At 37.3% G+C, this 17288-nt stretch overlaps 2 protein-coding genes across 15 annotated transcripts; one reads left to right on the top strand and one right to left on the bottom strand.

The window, feature by feature from the left end:
- Positions 1-350: 350 nt before the first annotated feature.
- ifi35 (interferon-induced protein 35) lies at positions 351-3568 on the bottom strand. 2 transcript variants are annotated; one of them, XM_043233860.1, is made up of 10 exons: positions 3446-3568; positions 2954-2983; positions 2802-2873; positions 2572-2730; positions 2369-2485; positions 1997-2141; positions 1440-1546; positions 1172-1358; positions 985-1091; positions 351-905 (listed from the first exon to the last, which is right to left on the bottom strand). In XM_043233860.1, exons 2-10 carry the CDS (start codon positions 2963-2965, stop codon positions 693-695), a joined length of 1119 nt encoding a protein of 372 aa, XP_043089795.1. In that variant the 5' UTR covers positions 2966-2983; positions 3446-3568; the 3' UTR covers positions 351-692. The 2 variants fall into 2 exon arrangements, with proteins under 2 accessions (XP_043089795.1, XP_043089796.1); XM_043233861.1 differs by lacking the exon at positions 3446-3568 and adding an exon at positions 3374-3403.
- A 489-nt stretch (positions 3569-4057) lies between these two features.
- grna (granulin a) lies at positions 4058-16237 on the top strand. Of its 13 annotated transcripts, none has more exons than XM_043233847.1 (25): positions 4060-4137; positions 4401-4483; positions 5585-5722; positions 7069-7206; positions 7553-7681; positions 7798-7882; positions 8002-8108; positions 8512-8662; positions 8755-8844; positions 8943-9040; positions 9124-9277; positions 9365-9474; positions 9822-9969; positions 10057-10154; positions 10238-10391; positions 10479-10588; positions 10689-10842; positions 10930-11039; positions 11748-11901; positions 11989-12098; positions 12182-12421; positions 13299-13574; positions 14311-14553; positions 14634-14879; positions 15492-16237. In XM_043233847.1, the coding sequence occupies exons 3-25, from the start codon at positions 5585-5587 to the stop codon at positions 15642-15644; spliced, it is 3396 nt and encodes a 1131-aa protein (XP_043089782.1). In that variant the 5' UTR covers positions 4060-4137; positions 4401-4483; the 3' UTR covers positions 15645-16237. The 13 variants fall into 13 exon arrangements, with proteins under 13 accessions (XP_043089786.1, XP_043089792.1, XP_043089783.1 ...); XM_043233846.1 differs by having other exon boundaries at positions 8749-8844; XM_043233858.1 differs by lacking the exon at positions 13299-13574 and having other exon boundaries at positions 4061-4137.
- The last annotated feature ends 1051 nt before the right edge of the window (positions 16238-17288 follow it).

The raw sequence follows: 17288 nt of genomic DNA, 5'->3' as shown, positions 1-17288 counted from the left end.
GCTGCACATTAGAAATACATTCTTTAGTTTTTCTCATTGTGATGGACGAGTAAAGGAATTTGGGTTTTGTGTTCCTTCCTATTCATATATTTGTGAAACAGGAAGCCATGGTTGGATAATTTGATGTTCATAATCACCCTGGAGTGCTCGAAATTCTGAATATGAATGGGAATATACTTGCACATATATACAGAGATATTTTACTCGTAAGAATAACCGTCCGACATGTATTTGAGAAAAACATTTATTTCATAATGACATTTCAAATTCTTATCAGCCTTTTTTAAATAATGCAGATTAATTTTCAGAGCCTTCTTTGATCATATTTACCAGGAGAATTTATATATATATATATAAAATCCACTTCAAATGTTGACTATTGTTTATATATTTACATCAAAGTAACCTTCATTTTCACTGTGCAGAATATATCTTATTTTTTCTTTTGGATTGGTTTCGTGGAATTCCTGCAAACATTGTAATATAGTTATGGCACATTTATTTAAGACTTTGTTCTTTTTAAGATTTTCTTGTTTTTGTGTACAGATACGATTGTGACACAGATTGTATGCAGATAAACCTTTCCTGTGATTCAGATTGACTCATAAAACATAACCCAGTCTATTACAAATGAATGATGTGGGTTTTTTTTTTTTAAAGGCAACACTGGATCTCTGGCCTGTAAAGGTTTTTTAGCTCTCGCTCTGGTTGTCTGGAGGGGAGTCCTCATCAAACAAAGCAAGGGCAGTGTGGCCCAGAGGGTTGTAGATGATGCCTTCCACCTCTCCGCCACCATTGGCCGACTTCTGGAAGTGGATCTCCAGGTTGTCCTGCAGGTTATCTTTGTCCATGATGTCCGGGATGCCCGTCAGCAGCACTGTGCGCGTGCACTCAGAGTTACAGATCTGAGAGAGAGTTTATAAACTTCATAAACAAACCAGCATTAACAACTGAAATTATTGCGACACACTCCGTTCTTCCTACCTTCATCTGTGAAATCTCTCCATTGAGAAATGGAGTGACCTTCACCTTGTGCTTCTTCTTACCAAACTCTACATCATGATCTTGTTTGTCGGAGAGACCTTTGGCAACTGAAGACAAATAGAAACAAAAGAATTTGATAAAAAACATCCCCATGCATCATGCACTGAGGTGAATTTAGTTAACTTACTCTTATCGTCTATGAAGGTAATAACCACAGTCCCGGAGTCGTGCAGCATCTCTCTGTCCTCCACCTCGCCGCCTCCATTCCTTGACCGAGAAAAATGGATGTCCAGTTTGTCTAGGACTCTCTCCTCAGGCTCTTCCTTTGGCAAGTTGGAGACTAGGATTCTGCGTGGGCACACTTGTGTTTCCATCTAACAGACGGAGAGAGAGTGTTGTTTCATTAGTCCATAGGAACACAGTGCAATCCAAAAAAATCAGCTTGTCTCAATTACCTCAACATAGCTGGGGACCAGGAATTGAATGGGTTTAGCCTGCACAGTGATGGTACAATCTCCAAGTTGCACCGAATGATCCTTTAGGTTTAGTATTTTCTGAGCCACTAAAATGTAGTATAAGAAGACATTTGAAGAGAGGTTAATAAAGCAATAAGCCAGAAGACGCCCTGGTATGTATTATGTCTTTTTAGTGTGAAAATCTGTGGCAGGGCCCAGAACCACTACACTCTTAAAAATAAAAGTGCTGAGTACAAATATATTCATATACAAATAAAAAATGAAAAAAATAATTTTTTTCTAGTACTTCACAAACAACTAGAAGACTGGATTGTTTGAAAAGAACTGGGCCGCTAAAACTTAACCTACATTATTTAATTTTTACATTTTAATTATGACTATTTTAGATTGACTATTTTGAAATTATATCTAATTAAAGAAACTAAGAATGGCCATACATTAAGAGGGGGGCCTCAAAAATAGAAAAAAAAAACCCTCATACAGTCATACAAGTTTTATGACAAAATATTATTTATTACAGGCGAACCTTTACATACCATCCTTTTCCTCGAAGGTGATCAGCGCTGTTCCACCCTCCATTGGATAAACTATTCGGGGATTCACATCAAAACTCACGGCATGGGCTCCCTCTTGTGTATTTCCCCGAAACACAACCTTCCTCTCAGGCACCGCTGTAGAAATCTGTGTAGAAATAATCTCAGTTGTTAAAGTGTGCGTGGATTTAAAAAAAACAAAAAACATTGCGATTTTAGGTTTAAATTTACATGAATATAAAGGACAAGAAAGAAGTTTAAAAATGTTTACTAAAAAGTATTTCAACATATTGTACTGATATAGGCTACTGTCGTTTCAGTTCAATGCTTGCATCTAACGTAAGCGTGAATATATTTATTTTGACACTTTTAGACCTCGGTTTGCTTTTTCAGATTGCTGTTTTTACAGTCCAGACGTTGCATCTCCTCCCTCATTTTCTGGATCTCATTCTGCAGCTTGGTGTTTTCCTCCAGTACGGCTCTGCATTTCTCCTACACAGAGAAACCCATGACCACATTTCTGGAAAAAAAACTTTAAATGAAGGGATATTAGCATCTGTAGATGTATTTATACTGACCTTCTCCCTCTGAATGGTCTTAGAACGTTTATTGTTTTCTTCCTCGGATGACACTTTCTTCTCATAAGCTCGTTGTTTAAATTCCTTGGCATAGTAATTGTTGTTATCTATGCCATCTTTTAGTATTTTTTGTTCTTTCATTATTGCTTCATAATGTGCCTGTGGACATATAAGATGACATAACGATTAACTTGTATTCGGGTTTACAGGCCATTTGTAATGTAAAATACCTTATATTTTTTGATCTCCAGTACACTGTCCTGACAACTCAAAGACTCGTCTTCTGCAACAATTCTGAAATCCTAAGTGGGCAAACAATATGACAAAGTCATTTAACTGAAACAGAAAAGCGAATGGCAAAAAACAACAACACTTGCTTTACCTCAGCAGACATTTCTACCTACGCAAGAACCTGTGAACAAACAGAAAGCACTGTTACCTAGGACAGAAGAGTTTATAATATATATGGCCACCTTGTTTTTCGTCGAATACAACATTTTATCGTCTGAACATAGCCGGTTAAGTCTTTCTATCGCTACCAAACTTAAGCTTTAGTATGAACTACATGGTTCAACGTCACAGCATAAGTTGTTGACGTCGTCAAAAGTGCTGTAAAACTATTTAAATGAAATCTATTGAACACATTTAGGCGCAAGCATACAAACAAAATGCTGACATTAAATACTTTCGCTTGTCATATAGCCTAGGCTGCGTCTTACAAAACCGCCTTTTCAACAAAACACCACACAATCGCATAGCCTAGTCATTTTTCGTAACCGGTCTCGTTTAAATCATTGTATACCTTTTTTGTTGTGTCATGTTCGCTTATTTTGCGCATATGCTTAGTTAATGAACAAGTGAAATAGGTACTTACCGTAATAAAGCGAACAGTAGATAGAGAGAGAGAGCAGTTTCGCTTTCGTTTCAGGCAGCCTCTTAATCATTGAAATACATAAGCTACATATTTACAAGCTCTGTTCACCAGAGGGTGGTGTTGCTCATTAAAAGACGGTCTTTAACATATGTAGGCTATATACAGCAACATCGGTAGCCTATTATACGTCATTAATAATCATACATTTGACATAATCATGCAGTGATAGGGGCACCAAATTATGTGATTCTGTACCCGATTAGATCCGAGTTGCACACTGTGGAAAATAAATGTTCCGCCTTACGTTCAGGCTGGTGTCGCCATGCATTAAACGCTATTTTCATCCTAAGTAATATTTACATCAGAATGATATTTTTTCAGATACTTTACATTAGTAGTTCATGCAAAGTGACTTACAGAGGCGAACAATAAAAAGTAGTTGCTCTAGAGCTGTTCGAGCACCACGCAGCTTTATTTTATTCTTTATTATTTTATTTTTTTTTTGTTTAAACTCTTCATGTGCTCGTCTTAATGTACATTTACAGGGAATCAAACATGGATAACAAAGTTACCGATAGAGCCTACATTATCCAAAGACTGCCCTCTAATATAGGCGGAGCTTGACAGAACTCATTTAATGGGCAAACGTTTATTAATTCAAGCACAGTGTGGAAACGTTGCGAGGGGACAAGGTAGGTCTTGCATTTCCGCCGTACGTCTATTTGCGCTTTTTCAAACAGTGGTAAACGTTTTGCGCAAAAGTGCTTTGCTCGTGATTATTACATAGAATTGGACGTCACTCGTTGCTATAGCAGATTTTTTTCCTACAAAGGACTGACACACTTTCGCGTAGCATATTGGTGTGGTAAACTGCAAAAGAGAATCGAATGCAATGTTGAATTTAATTAGCCTATAATTATAATTCTTTATCTAAAACGTTTATGTCTGCTCACAGATCGGTAACTTGGAACTCACGGATCCACGGACTGGTCATTCACCTTCAGCCGTTTACAAATCCACCTGTTCATTCAATTAAATGTAAGTTGAATTGAAGTGCATCCTCTCTCTTTCTTTCGGGTCAGAAGAGATTTTTGGAATTCTTGGAATTATTGGTCATTTAAACATTATGATCAGAGAATGCTGAAATTAATCAGTGACTAGAAACCAAATCCACATTCACAGTTTCCCCTTTTTGCTGCAATAGAAGCCTAGGTGCTAAAATCAGTCACAATGTGGGCTGGTATTCGGGGGATTCCCCCTGTCAATAAAAGGAAATAAAACTACAGCGTTCATTTACTGGTGTCCTGGTTTGCCTTCAGTCAGGAATAAGAAAATAAGACACTCGCAAGCTGTGCAACATTTATTTTGCTAAATTTGAACTTCTTTTTTTTTCTGAGACATTCATATTCCTGAGTTTCAGTTATTCTTTCTAAGGTCAGCATAGTTTCTCTGGTGAACCTTTGCTTCAGTATGAAAGAAGAAGTGATACGGGAATTAAAATGATGCACTTCCACTGTTATAGCTCAAAAAATAGACAGTGAAGCACATGTTTTATTGTGACCCAGAATCCGAGATGGAAAGTTCTGATGAGGTACTATGAAAGTATCATGAACTATTGAAGTGTATCAATGTTCTCTAAAACACATCAAATATTTTTCATATTTCAAATCTGTTGTTTTTAAAGTGGCATTATGATGTTGCTAAAACTGTATTTGGTGTAACGCAATGCGTTTTTGTGGTTTAAGTCTCGTTCTAAAAAAAAGTGTGCTCTGATTGACCAGCTATCCAGTGAGTTATGATTGGCCGAATACCTCAAGCATTCGGTGGAAATGTTACGTACCTTATTATAATGTAATGCTGCTATTACACCAAAACAATGAAACACATTAAAAACGAGTCATTTGTTACACCCATTGGAGACATAATTACTGATTATCATGATTTAATACCGTCGTTTTACGCATCTACCTGCATCACGCCTCATAAATATAACAATGTCTGCATTCGTTTTAAGACTTTAGTCTTTGAAACTTTACTTCTTTATGCACCAAGAGCTTGTAACACTCTAAAAACAATGGAAATTTCTAAACTGCGTCATGTGACCCCTTAAATGTGTTAACTCTCTCCCTTTCCATCCAGATGTTGAAAGTGACATTAGGCCTCGCTCTGGTGACTCTGGTTGCTTGCTCGCAGTGCCCCAACAATGAAGTGTGTGAGGCAGGCCAGACATGCTGCCAGGATCCCACCGGAGAATTCAGCTGCTGCCCTTTCCATAACGTGAGACACCTAACTAGTGACTTACACATAAAGACTGTTTAAGTAAGGAATAATTAATTATTAGAAATAATTATTATAATTATTATTATAATTAAATAATTATTAGAAATGAATTATAATGCGCACCCGAGGAGGGGAAACATCTCATCTAACGTTGTTAATTCCAGAACGTCATTTTAGACCTAGTAACAAAGGCTTGAGCAGTTAATAACTAAGTTATGTTTGTGTGTGTGTGTGTGTGTGTGTGTGTGCATGTGTGTATGAGAGAAAGTTAATTTTCTTCACTAACAGCGCCGTTGTTACTTTTGACAAGTAAAGTTTTCAAGTTGATGTTACAGATTAAGTCGCTACAACATTAGCACGTATATTAATGTGTTTATGTGTCTCTGAGGGAGAGAGAGCAAGATATAGATAAATATTGATAGAGTATGTGCTTGCTGTACATAATAAAACGTAATTTTTTTTTTTGGTTGTTTGTTTATCACACTGTTTATTATATTAATTTGTTTGACCAGTGTCATTGTCGGTTTTGGTTGTAAGCCCTGCCTGGAGCTACGTTCACCCTTCAACGTTCATCGGCCAATCACATTCAAGCATTCAGCGGCCCGTAGTATATTTAGCATTAGTTTTAGGTACTCTTCTGTAAATATAGTAAAGGTGGTACAAGGCAGTTCATGTCCGACAAGAGAAGCTAAATTGCACACGGACATGGAACTTATTGCTCCGCGGTCACTCGTTTATATGCTCTCTCAGATATTCCTCAGTTGCTCCCATTCACACTGTCAGCTCTTGTAATAAATTATATGATAAGACACCCCTATAGTATCAACATGCAAATCACTCTTTGATGACTTTGCTATTCAAAGAGTGCAAAGAAATTAAGCTGTAATCAGAAGATAGTGTGTCAGTTGTCCAGCTTCAGTGCTGTATTCCTCAATTAACTTTGTCAATGATCAGGGGATTACACTTTATTTTGATAGTCCATTTTAGACATTCTACTAATTATAAGTAACTTTGAAATTATACGTCAGCTAATTCTCATTAATTTGCAATTACATGTCTGCTAACTCTCAGAGTACACTGTTAGCTTAGGTTTAGGGTTAGTAGAATAATCATATTCTTGCACAGTTTCTCATAGTGAGTATGTTGGTTGTTGTGGACCCATCAAAAATAAAGTGTTAGAAGATATCAAGCAGAGAGACTGCTAATATTTTTATGACTGTTAGTTGACATGTAGTTGCAAAGTTATTTACTATTATAATGTTAAAAGGTTAATGTTAAAATAAAGTGTTATTAAGACCAGCTCATGTATGTTTTTAATTGTATGTGTGTGTGTGTGTGTGTAGGGAGAGTGCTGTGAGGACCACCTGCACTGCTGTCCTGAATACATGCTGTGCAGTGTTACAGACTCCATATGTGAAAACGCTACACTTGCAATGCCGTTTGTGAAGAGGATACCAGCTAAACAGACAGACCATCCCAAAGTGAGAAAACACACAGTATGAGGAGTCTAAATAAAAATGTGTTCTGCCCTATATGTATATTTAAGACATAACATGCAAAACTACTTTCGTCATTTACTAAACTTCATGAAAAAAGAAGATATTTTGAAAAATGTTGGTAACCGAAGAGATGGTAGCCATTGATTATTTGTTCGGTCAATGGTTATCGTCAAATGTCCGGTGACCAACCTTCTTCACAATATCTTCTTCTGTGCTCAGCAGAAGAATCAACCTGATACAGGTTAAAAAAACGACTTGAGGATGGGTAAATGATGACAGAACTTAGATTTTTGGGTGAACTATCCCTTTAACAAACCTCATTCCTCAGTCGTTCAGAATGATTCCCTCATTACCGGCGAGTGAGAATGATATCACCTGTCCTGATGGCTCCTTCTGTCCTGCTGAGTTCTCCTGTCTGCTGATGGCTTCATCATATGGGTGCTGTCCTGTAGCACAGGTAAATTACATTATAACAGGAACAACATCTAGCTCCTTTTCCACAACATGGTGTATTGAAAGGCCTCTCACCTAGTTGCAAAAAAAGAATGATATATATAATGCTTGTTATTTCAGGGTCTTGTGTGCTCAGATGGGAAACACTGCTGCCCAAAAGACCATGAATGCAGTGCAGACAGCAAGTCCTGTGTCAAACTAAAAGGTATGAAAGAGATCTAGAGCATTTCATGATAAAATAATCTTTTATTTTAATAGTTGAATTGTGTTCATTTGGATAGGATGCAAGTGCAGCTCATGGTGTTGTCCTGTGATTGTTTGTAGAACCAGTCAAGACTGTTCTTTGTGGAAATGGGATCTCAGAGTGTCCCGTGGACACCACATGTTGTGAGGCAGAAGATGGTCAGTGGGCATGCTGTCCAGTGCCAAAGGTATTGGCCCAGTTGAAATAAAGTAATATGTGCAGAGACATGCTGACATAAAGTTTAAAATAAAAAACTTTTTAAATATTTGGCCAAAGCTAGCGTATTTCTGATATGTATGTACAATGTAAAATGTACAATTTTCATTAGTGCAGTTTTTAGTGGCACACGATCCTTGAGAACTGATTCTAATTTCTGCCGATTTAATGATAAAAACAGCTGTGGTGCTTAATATTTTTGTGGTAACTATGATTCTTTGATGAGCATAAAGTTGTTCTAAAAGTATATAAAGATGTTTTACAACAATCTAAAATCCTCTAAGATGCTTAATGAATAAAAGTATCAATTTCTTAATTTGTTCATGAAAGTTTTTCACGTTCTTTCATCTGTCATTTGTGTTTTCTGTCTGTAGGCTGTATGTTGTGATGATAAAATCCACTGTTGTCCAGAGGACAGTGTCTGTGATGTTGAAGCCTCCAAGTGCATGTCCTCCACCAATCAGGAGCTGCCTATGTGGGACAAGTTCCCTGCTCGTCTTAGAGCTGAATGGGAAGATCACAAACGTAGGCTATTATCCAAGAGAATTTTTACGATAAATTCAACCAATGAAATTCAGCATTTTCATGTCTTTGCCCTTATTCTTCCAAAGCTGCAGAAATGAGAGCTGAAGCTGAACTCACTACAACCAGACAAATCACTACTGCTGGCAACCAAATGACTAGCCTGCCTGGTGTACTACCAAAGAGTTTGTGCAAATTTGGCCATACATGCATGTTTTATATATGTGTACACAAGTAGTACCATTTCTCAAAGGGTTTCTGTCATTGTCTTCTTTATATTCAGCCTCTGACGTTCCCTGCAATGACACAGCGGCCTGTCCAGATGGAAGCACATGCTGTAAGACTAAAGAGGGAGAATGGGCCTGCTGTCCTCTGCCACAGGTACATCACCCAAAAATAACCAATCATAATGCAGAATTGTGTGTTGGGTTAAGCAACAGGTGTGCATTTGTTGTTTGCAATAGGCTGTGTGTTGTGACGACTTCATCCACTGCTGTCCTCATGATACGACATGTAACACTGCTGCTGGGTCTTGTGATGACTCTTCAGGATCTCAGCTCTGGTTCGAGAAGCTGCCTGTCAAAACAATCAGCAGTCAGGATGGGGCTGTTACACAAGGTAGAGCAAAGCACTGAATCCAGCACACATAGACATGGTATAAAACTACTGTTTTATTTGGTCTTAAACTGTCTTTACCTTTTCTAGTGACTTCGGTGCATTCAGGTGTGCCCTGCAATGACACAGCGGCCTGTCCAGATGGAAGCACATGCTGTAAGACTAAAGAGGGAGAATGGGCCTGCTGTCCTCTGCCACAGGTACATCACCTACCTAATAGAAAATCTAATACAGAATCAGTTCATTGTACCCTCTGTGCAATTAGCTTAGCCATTACATTTCTGCAAGAATTTCTCTCTACTGTTTGCACTGGGAATGCTTGGGGGGTCTTTAGGTTTTCTGTTTATATACTTATATTTTGGCATTTTGCCTTTTATAGCAATTAGTAATAATAGTAAGTAGGAGGGATAGAATAAGGAAAGGTCCACCAGCTAAGTTTCAATCTTGGGTCACGTGAAACAACGTTATATGCATCATCCACAGAAAATGTAAGAAAAAACAGATGTAGATCTATCTAGCTCTCTCTGTCTCTCTTTTTGTTCTGTAGGCTGTGTGCTGTGACGACTTCATCCACTGCTGTCCTCATGGTCAGAAATGTAACACTGCTGCTGGGACGTGTGAGGACCCTTCATGTTCTGGTGTGCCCTGGGTGGAACAGGTGCCCGTGCAGCCAATCATCAGTCAAGACAAACAAAGTAAGTCAACAAACACTCCAAAGCCCTGAAACCCAGCACACAAGTACACATTTAACATAAAACTCTTTTAACTTTCTGTACCTTCAGCCTCTGACGTTCCCTGCAATGACACAGCGGCCTGTCCAGATGGAAGCACATGCTGTAAGACTAAAGAAGGAGAATGGGCCTGCTGTCCTCTGCCACAGGTACATCACCCAAAAATAACCAATCATGATGCAGAATTGTGTGTTTGGTTAAGCAACAGGTGTGCATTTGTTGTTTGCAATAGGCTGTGTGTTGTGACGACTTCATCCACTGCTGTCCTCATGATACGACATGTAACACTGCTGCTGGGTCTTGTGATGACGCTTTAGGATCTCAGCTCTGGTTCGAGAAGCTGCCCGTTAAAACAATCAGCAGCCAGGATGGGGCTGTTACACAAGGTAGAGCAAAGCACAGAATCCAGCACACATAGACAAGGTATAAAACTACTGTTTTATTTGGTCTTAAATTGTTTTTACCTTTTCTAGTGACTTCGGTGCATTCAGATGTGCCCTGCAATGACACAGCGGCCTGTCCAGATGGAAGCACATGCTGTAAGACTAAAGAAGGAGGATGGGCCTGCTGTCCTCTGCCACAGGTACATCACCCAAAAATTTGGTTATTTTGAATTGTGTGTTCAGTTATTCTGAATTGTGTGTTTGGTTAAGCAACAGGTATGCATTTGTTGTTTGCAATAGGCTGTGTGTTGTGACGATTTCATCCACTGCTGTCCTCATGATACGACATGTAACACTGCTGCTGGGTCTTGTGATGACTCTTCAGGATCTCAGCTCTGGTTCGAGAAGCTGCCCGTCAAAACAATCAGCAGTCAGGTTGGGGCTGTTACACAAGGTAGAGCAAAGCACTGAATCCAGCACACATAGACATGGTATAAAACTACCGTTTTATTTGGTCTTAAACTGTCTTTACCTTTTCTAGTGACTTCGGTGCATTCAGATGTCCCCTGTAATGACACAGCAGCCTGTCCAGATGGAAGCACATGCTGTAAGACTAAAGAAGGAGAATGGGCCTGCTGTCCTCTGCCACAGGTACATCACCTGATCTATTAAAAACAATTCTCAGAATAATAATTTTGTCAAAGGGGACATTACACAAATACAGTTTCACTTAAACTCACGTTTGAATGCTTACAGAGCAGTGTTGCATCCTTCATATCTCCAGAAAGTCTGTAGTTTTTGGAAGTCTGCATATTTATAAAAGAAGTATTGAGCTTTACGATCCTCTTTGAAAACAACGAAGCTCTTAGAGGCGTGCTGTGGGCGGAGCTTAAGATGGACGAGCACTTGTGTGCTGATCACCAACAAAACACAGAAATTTGACGCTGTTTTACTTACTGTCAGCAGTCGTGACCAGGATCCTTTATCTTTCGATGTGCAAATTCAGTGTTGAACTGGGCCTTGTTCATAAACCATTTGCAACTGAAATGTCAGGAACAATCAAACACGTTTAAAAAACTCTTGTTGTCTGAAAAAACGAACTGCTTCCACTGTTCACGTAACACTGGGTTCTTTGCCCATCATGATGTGATAAAAATAAAACTTTCTGAAACATCTACTTAATCGGAGGAAGGAGTGTATGTGGCACATGTATACCATTATCCTTTTTTTAAACAAGAATCCAACTTTTTAACAGTATAAATGACTTTGAATGCATGAAATGGCATTAGACATCCCCTTTAAAACTTTCTAATGTGGAACACAACAGAAGATATTTTGATAACTCTAATTTCTCTGTAGGCTGTGTGTTGTGACGACTTCATCCACTGCTGTCCTCATGATACGACATGTAACACTGCTGCTGGGTCTTGTGATGACTCTTCAGGATCTCAGCTCTGGTTCGAGAAGCTGCCCGTCAAAACAATCAGCAGTCAGGATGGGGCTGTTACACAAGGTAGAGCAAAGCACAGAATCCAGCACACATAGACATGGTATAAAACTACCGTTTTATTTGGTCTTAAACTGTCTTTACCTTTTCTAGTGACTTCGGTGCATTCAGATGTCCCCTGCAACGACACAGCGGCCTGTCCAGATGGAAGCACATGCTGTAAGACTAAAGAGGGAGGATGGGCCTGCTGTCCTCTGCCACAGGTACATCACCCAAAAATAACCAATCATGATGCAGAATTGTGTGTTGGGTTAAGCAACAGGTGTGCATTTGTTGTTTGCAATAGGCCGTGTGTTGTGACGACTTCATCCACTGCTGTCCTCATGATACGACATGTAACACTGCTGCTGGGTCTTGTGATGACTCTTCAGGATCTCAGCTCTGGTTCAAGAAGCTGCCTGCTTTCACTAGAGCAGATCAGAGGTCACCTGCAAAAGTGAATTGTGACTCTAGTCACATTTGTCCTGATTCTAGCACTTGCTGTAAAAACATTGATGGAGAATGGGGCTGCTGTCCTTTGCCTGAGGTACAGTATATCTCACAGGAGAAATACTTCTAATCTAATCTTGCACGAGTAACCAAATGAGAAAATACACACTCCATTTTCAACTTTGAATTTTATTACTCTTGATGATATCCCTCAGTCCCTCTTTCACAATTATATACTTCAAGTGCTCAGCAACATTTCTTTGAGAAACCAAATTGTTGCAGATCTTTTTTTGAAAGTTTGGGGTCAGTAGGCTCATTTATTGCCTTTAAAAAAGTCTCTTACACCCACAAACAATGCCTCTTTTTGATTTAAAAATACTATTGTGAAATATTAATACAATTTCTTTTAATTAATGAATTAATGAATTAATTAATTTGAACTTTAAATTGTAGTTTATTTCTGTGATGGCAAATATTCTAAAAGTCTAATATCCTGTGGTATTAAAAACTTGTTGTTATTGTTGTGCTGCTTAATATTTTTTATACATGCTACATTTTTAAAAGATTCTTTGATAAGAAGAAAGTCCAAAAGAAAAGAATTGATTTAAAATAGATTTTTTTTGTAAGACTATAATGTACTCTTTGGACCATTTGTTCAATTTAAAAAAAGTCTTTCGGCCCCAAACATTTGAATGGTACTGCAAATACATTATTTTCAGTAATTTCTAAAACCATAACCTTAGTAAATTTATATTATATTTATTAAAAGCTAAATAAAATAAAGATAAAGAAGTCGTAACATACTACACATATCTTGCAACAAGCATGTTTAAATGGGGAAAAAAGACCTAAAAAATGCCAATTAGAAATCAACTTTGCAATCAAAATGCACTAAGCACATACTAATAGTGTATATATTATTATATAGAATGAATCATAAAAAATAACTAAAAGTCAGGTTGTTCTGTCTGCAGGCTGTGTGTTGTAAGGATAAATTCCACTGCTGTCCACATGACACAACTTGCGACTTTGTAACACTCAGCTGCACTAGCAACACCACATCTGTGCCTATGTCCGTAATTAAACAACCTTCAGCTAAGGAGGAACAGAGACAGCACGGGGAAGTGAAAGACAGAGTGGGGAAGTACAATAGCAGGATTCCGTGTGATTCTCAAACTTCCTGTCCAGATTATACTACTTGCTGTTTTATTGCAAAATCCAACAAATGGGGCTGTTGCCCACTGCCTAATGTGAGTGTGACTCTGTTATATACAACACAGAGATGTTTATTTGGGCTAAACATCATCTAGCTCGTCATGCAAAGCCATGTTCTAAACTACCTGTTTTTCTGGTTTTATCATCATCATATCACATTGGGAAGGCCCTTTGTTATATATAGTTTCAGGTACTTTTATGTGCGTGCAACACAGATGCTCATTAGCAAAAATAGATACAAAGTACACTGCTGTTTAAAAATTTGTGGGGGGGTAAGTAATAAATACTTTTTCAGCAAGGATGCTTTAAGTTGTTCAAAATACATTTAAAACAGTAAAGAAGTTTAAAATGTTATATAAAGATCTCTATTTCAACTAAATGCTGCTGTTTTATGCAGCACAGTTTTTTTTTTCCAACGCTGACAGTAAGAAATGTTTTTCAAGAATCAAATCAGCATATTAAAATTATTTCTGCAGGATCATGTGACAGTAATGGCTCAGAATGAGAATGAATTTTGCCATCGGAGAAATAAATGACACAACAGCTATTTCGAATTGTAATAATATTTTACAATATTACATTTTACAGCATTTTTTCAAATCCAGTAAACACAGCCTTGGTGAGAAGGCTTTTACAAACATGAAAAAAATATTACTGACCACAAATATTGTATATGGAAGTAGGCTGTACTCAATTTGTTTTGTAAATTTGAAAACAAACGGCATGTTATGAAGGTCAGCTTAATTTTTTTTTCTTTTTTTTTTTTCTCAGGCTGTATGTTGCAAAGATGGGGAACACTGTTGTCCGACTAACTATAAGTGTGATGTGATCAAGGTGTCTTGCATCAAGGGAGATGTAGTTATCCCCTGGTACAATAAACTTTCCGCTCAGAGCACGCCGACTCCGAGCTTGGATCTCGGCACTGTAGAGTGCGATGAGCAGTCGAGTTGCTCTGCAGATTCGACCTGCTGCTATCTGTCCACTGGAGAATGGGGCTGCTGCCCTTTTCCTGAGGTAAGAATACGTGTACATGGACTGGCTCGAGAAAATCTGTTCACGTTCGATATATTTAATGCACCTCTTATATACCATAGGCTGTTTGCTGCCCAGACCAGGAGCACTGCTGTCCCGGCGGCTACAGGTGTGACTTGCGTAGACGCTCCTGCATAAAAACCACCTGGCTGCATGTGGAAATAGTCCCACTTTCACACATTGATGACCAAAATCCACAGTCGACAGTCTCAAAGGACATTCAGTGTGGAGGTGGATATAGCTGCAAAGACAGTGACACCTGCTGTCCAACCTCCGAGACCACCTGGGGCTGTTGCCCGTCTCCACAGGTAATGCACTTAAAAACATTTTTAGACCTTCACCCAAAAATGTATTTTCTATTAGTAAAGTTTTTGTATTATTTAAACATGAAACCTTTAATATTTTTATTGGCAAAAAGAAAATCACATGAAAATATTTTTCAACCAAAAGGCTAGCATGCATTTGAAACTAGTTGCCCATCTTCAGAGGTAAAGTATTAAACCATAATTAACTCATATTCATGCAGTCCCGAGGTTTCTTTTAGCCGTGGAACAGAAACGAAGACCTTTTGGTTACTTTTTTTCCATATAATAAAAACCATTGTGGTCCAATGGTGTTCTGAACACCAATGAATTTCATTATATGCACACAGAAACATCTTTCAGAACATTTTTAATAGTACGAAATTCATTTGATTCATTCATTCATTCATTAGTTAATGGGTTCAATTTAGACATTCTGTGCGTAATAGTGTGCAAAAGTTGGATGGGAGAATTAATTTCCTGAATATATTCAACTGTCTTGTGATTTCAGTTCTATTGACTTCTGTAAATTCAAATGCTAGTCAAACAGTAAATGTTTATCTAGTCCTTGTTCTTTCTCTTACTCCTTTCTTTGCTGTGTTATCTTCTTCTCCGAAGGCCGAGTGCTGTGATGATATGAAGCACTGCTGTCCTGCGGGATACAAATGTGGCGCAGGTGGAACTTGTACTTTAGCCGTAGGCTTCGACTGGAGAAACTGGGACAACTGGAGAGTGTTCTTCTCTAAAAGCAAACAAGCTATTAAATTATAAATACATCAACAGTAAAAAACAAACACCTGGGTTGTTCCCACTCTGTTGCTTAAATGGCCAACACTCCTTAAAGTGTTACGTTTTTTTAGATTTATCACAGTACTAATCAAAGATAATCAGACACTTTACTGAAAAAGGTTGAATTTATTTGCAGGGCTGAATATGATGGCTTATGTCTGTTGCTATTGTCTATCAGTAATACCAAAATGTTATCCACTAAGAAATTTGTACATTTTTAGAATTGGTGTTATTGTAAAATGTACATTGTTCGTAGTTTTGCGTAGTATCCAGTGTCTTGGTTACTGTTTGGTTTTATCTGAAGAATAATTTGACTATGGAATGATAGAAAAATGTAACACATATTGAAGCGTAGATGACCTCTAGTGGCCGGATGTAAATCACACGTATGCCATTACAACATCACAGGCCTCAAAGGTTTACAGGTTACATTTTTTCAGTCTTGTGACTATGATCTGTGATTTGTATAATTGCCTTTTTTATTCATTTAAACAGATGTTTTCTGAAGTAAAAATATGACCAATTTGAAACCTTGCCAGCTTTAAAAGGGAAATAAAAGATAAAGGTAAATTGTATTGTCTATTGTACCGTTTTTCTACTTTCACATGTATTACATTTATTTCAGATTTGTATTAATGTATTACAGTAGTTATTAGAAAATTAATATTAGAATTATTAGAAAAATAGAAAAAGTAGATGATTTTATATATATATATATATATATATATATATATATATATATATATATATATATATATATATATATATATATATATAAAATTACAAATATGAAGGAAAAATACCATTTTATTCTAAATCAACATAGTAAGTTAAAATTATAGTAGAAATTGCTACGACTGACCAACCAGTTTTTCACAATTTATTTCATGTTTCATGTCACCCTTTGTGGGTTTTTGTCATTTTAAAAACAAATCTATTAATGCATTTACTCTTTAAATGTAATTTTTCTGTAAAAACAGTGTGTAGGCTATAACCTTCTGTGTAAAAAAGAAAAAGACAGAAAGCCTTATTTGTTTTTTTATTATATATATATATATATATATATATATATATATATATATATATATATATATATATATATATATATATATATAATATCGCTGTCAAATGACTAACCACTTCCAAAATAAAAGCGTTCGTTTACTTAATATATGTGTGTGTACTCTGCATATTATGTATAATGTGTATGCATATAATGTATATATATATATATATATATATATATATATATATATAAATATATATATGTATATATATATAAATATATATATAAACTAAAAAGACTACGGCAGGCAGAGGGCAGCATAACTCCTACATAACTGACCAAAGATCCCTTCAACTGTTGCTGCAGTACGGATCTGCCAAACCAACCTGATGTGCGTTTCCCAAAGTAATCTGTTATTTGTATTACTCACTGGTACCTGCCACCATACTTAACAAACAATGCTTTTAGAAAGTGCACCCTTTGGTGCTATGATGGCAGTAATAAAAATCTGTGCTGGGTCAGAACAGTCAAGGGTGTGTTTGGCACGCAGTCCAACCCACTGACACTTAGGGCGTTGCATTAAACCAAATAACGTACAGAGAGAATGAAAGGAAGAGTAA

This window comes from Puntigrus tetrazona, chromosome 3, assembly GCF_018831695.1.
Source record: "Puntigrus tetrazona isolate hp1 chromosome 3, ASM1883169v1, whole genome shotgun sequence".
Taxonomy (NCBI): domain Eukaryota; kingdom Metazoa; phylum Chordata; class Actinopteri; order Cypriniformes; family Cyprinidae; genus Puntigrus; species Puntigrus tetrazona.
The sequence above is the reverse complement of the archived record's forward strand: the minus strand, read 5'-3'. Positions and strand labels throughout refer to the sequence as shown.

Bases quoted from the DNA above. Each gene is read 5' to 3' on its own strand.
- grna (XM_043233846.1), top strand. From the start codon at position 5,585: ATGTTGAAAGTGACATTAGGCCTCGCTCTGGTGACTCTGGTTGCTTGC. The intron at 11,040-11,747 runs GTACATCACCTG...ATTTCTCTGTAG, and splicing joins CCTGCTGTCCTCTGCCACAG to GCTGTGTGTTGTGACGACTT. The intron at 13,575-14,310 runs GTGAGTGTGACT...TTTTTTTCTCAG, and splicing joins GCTGTTGCCCACTGCCTAAT to GCTGTATGTTGCAAAGATGG.
- ifi35 (XM_043233860.1), bottom strand. The intron at 2,731-2,801 runs GTATTTTACATT...ATATGTCCACAG, and splicing joins TGGAGATCAAAAAATATAAG to GCACATTATGAAGCAATAAT. The intron at 1,092-1,171 runs GTAAGTTAACTA...ATTTGTCTTCAG, and splicing joins TACCTTCATAGACGATAAGA to TTGCCAAAGGTCTCTCCGAC.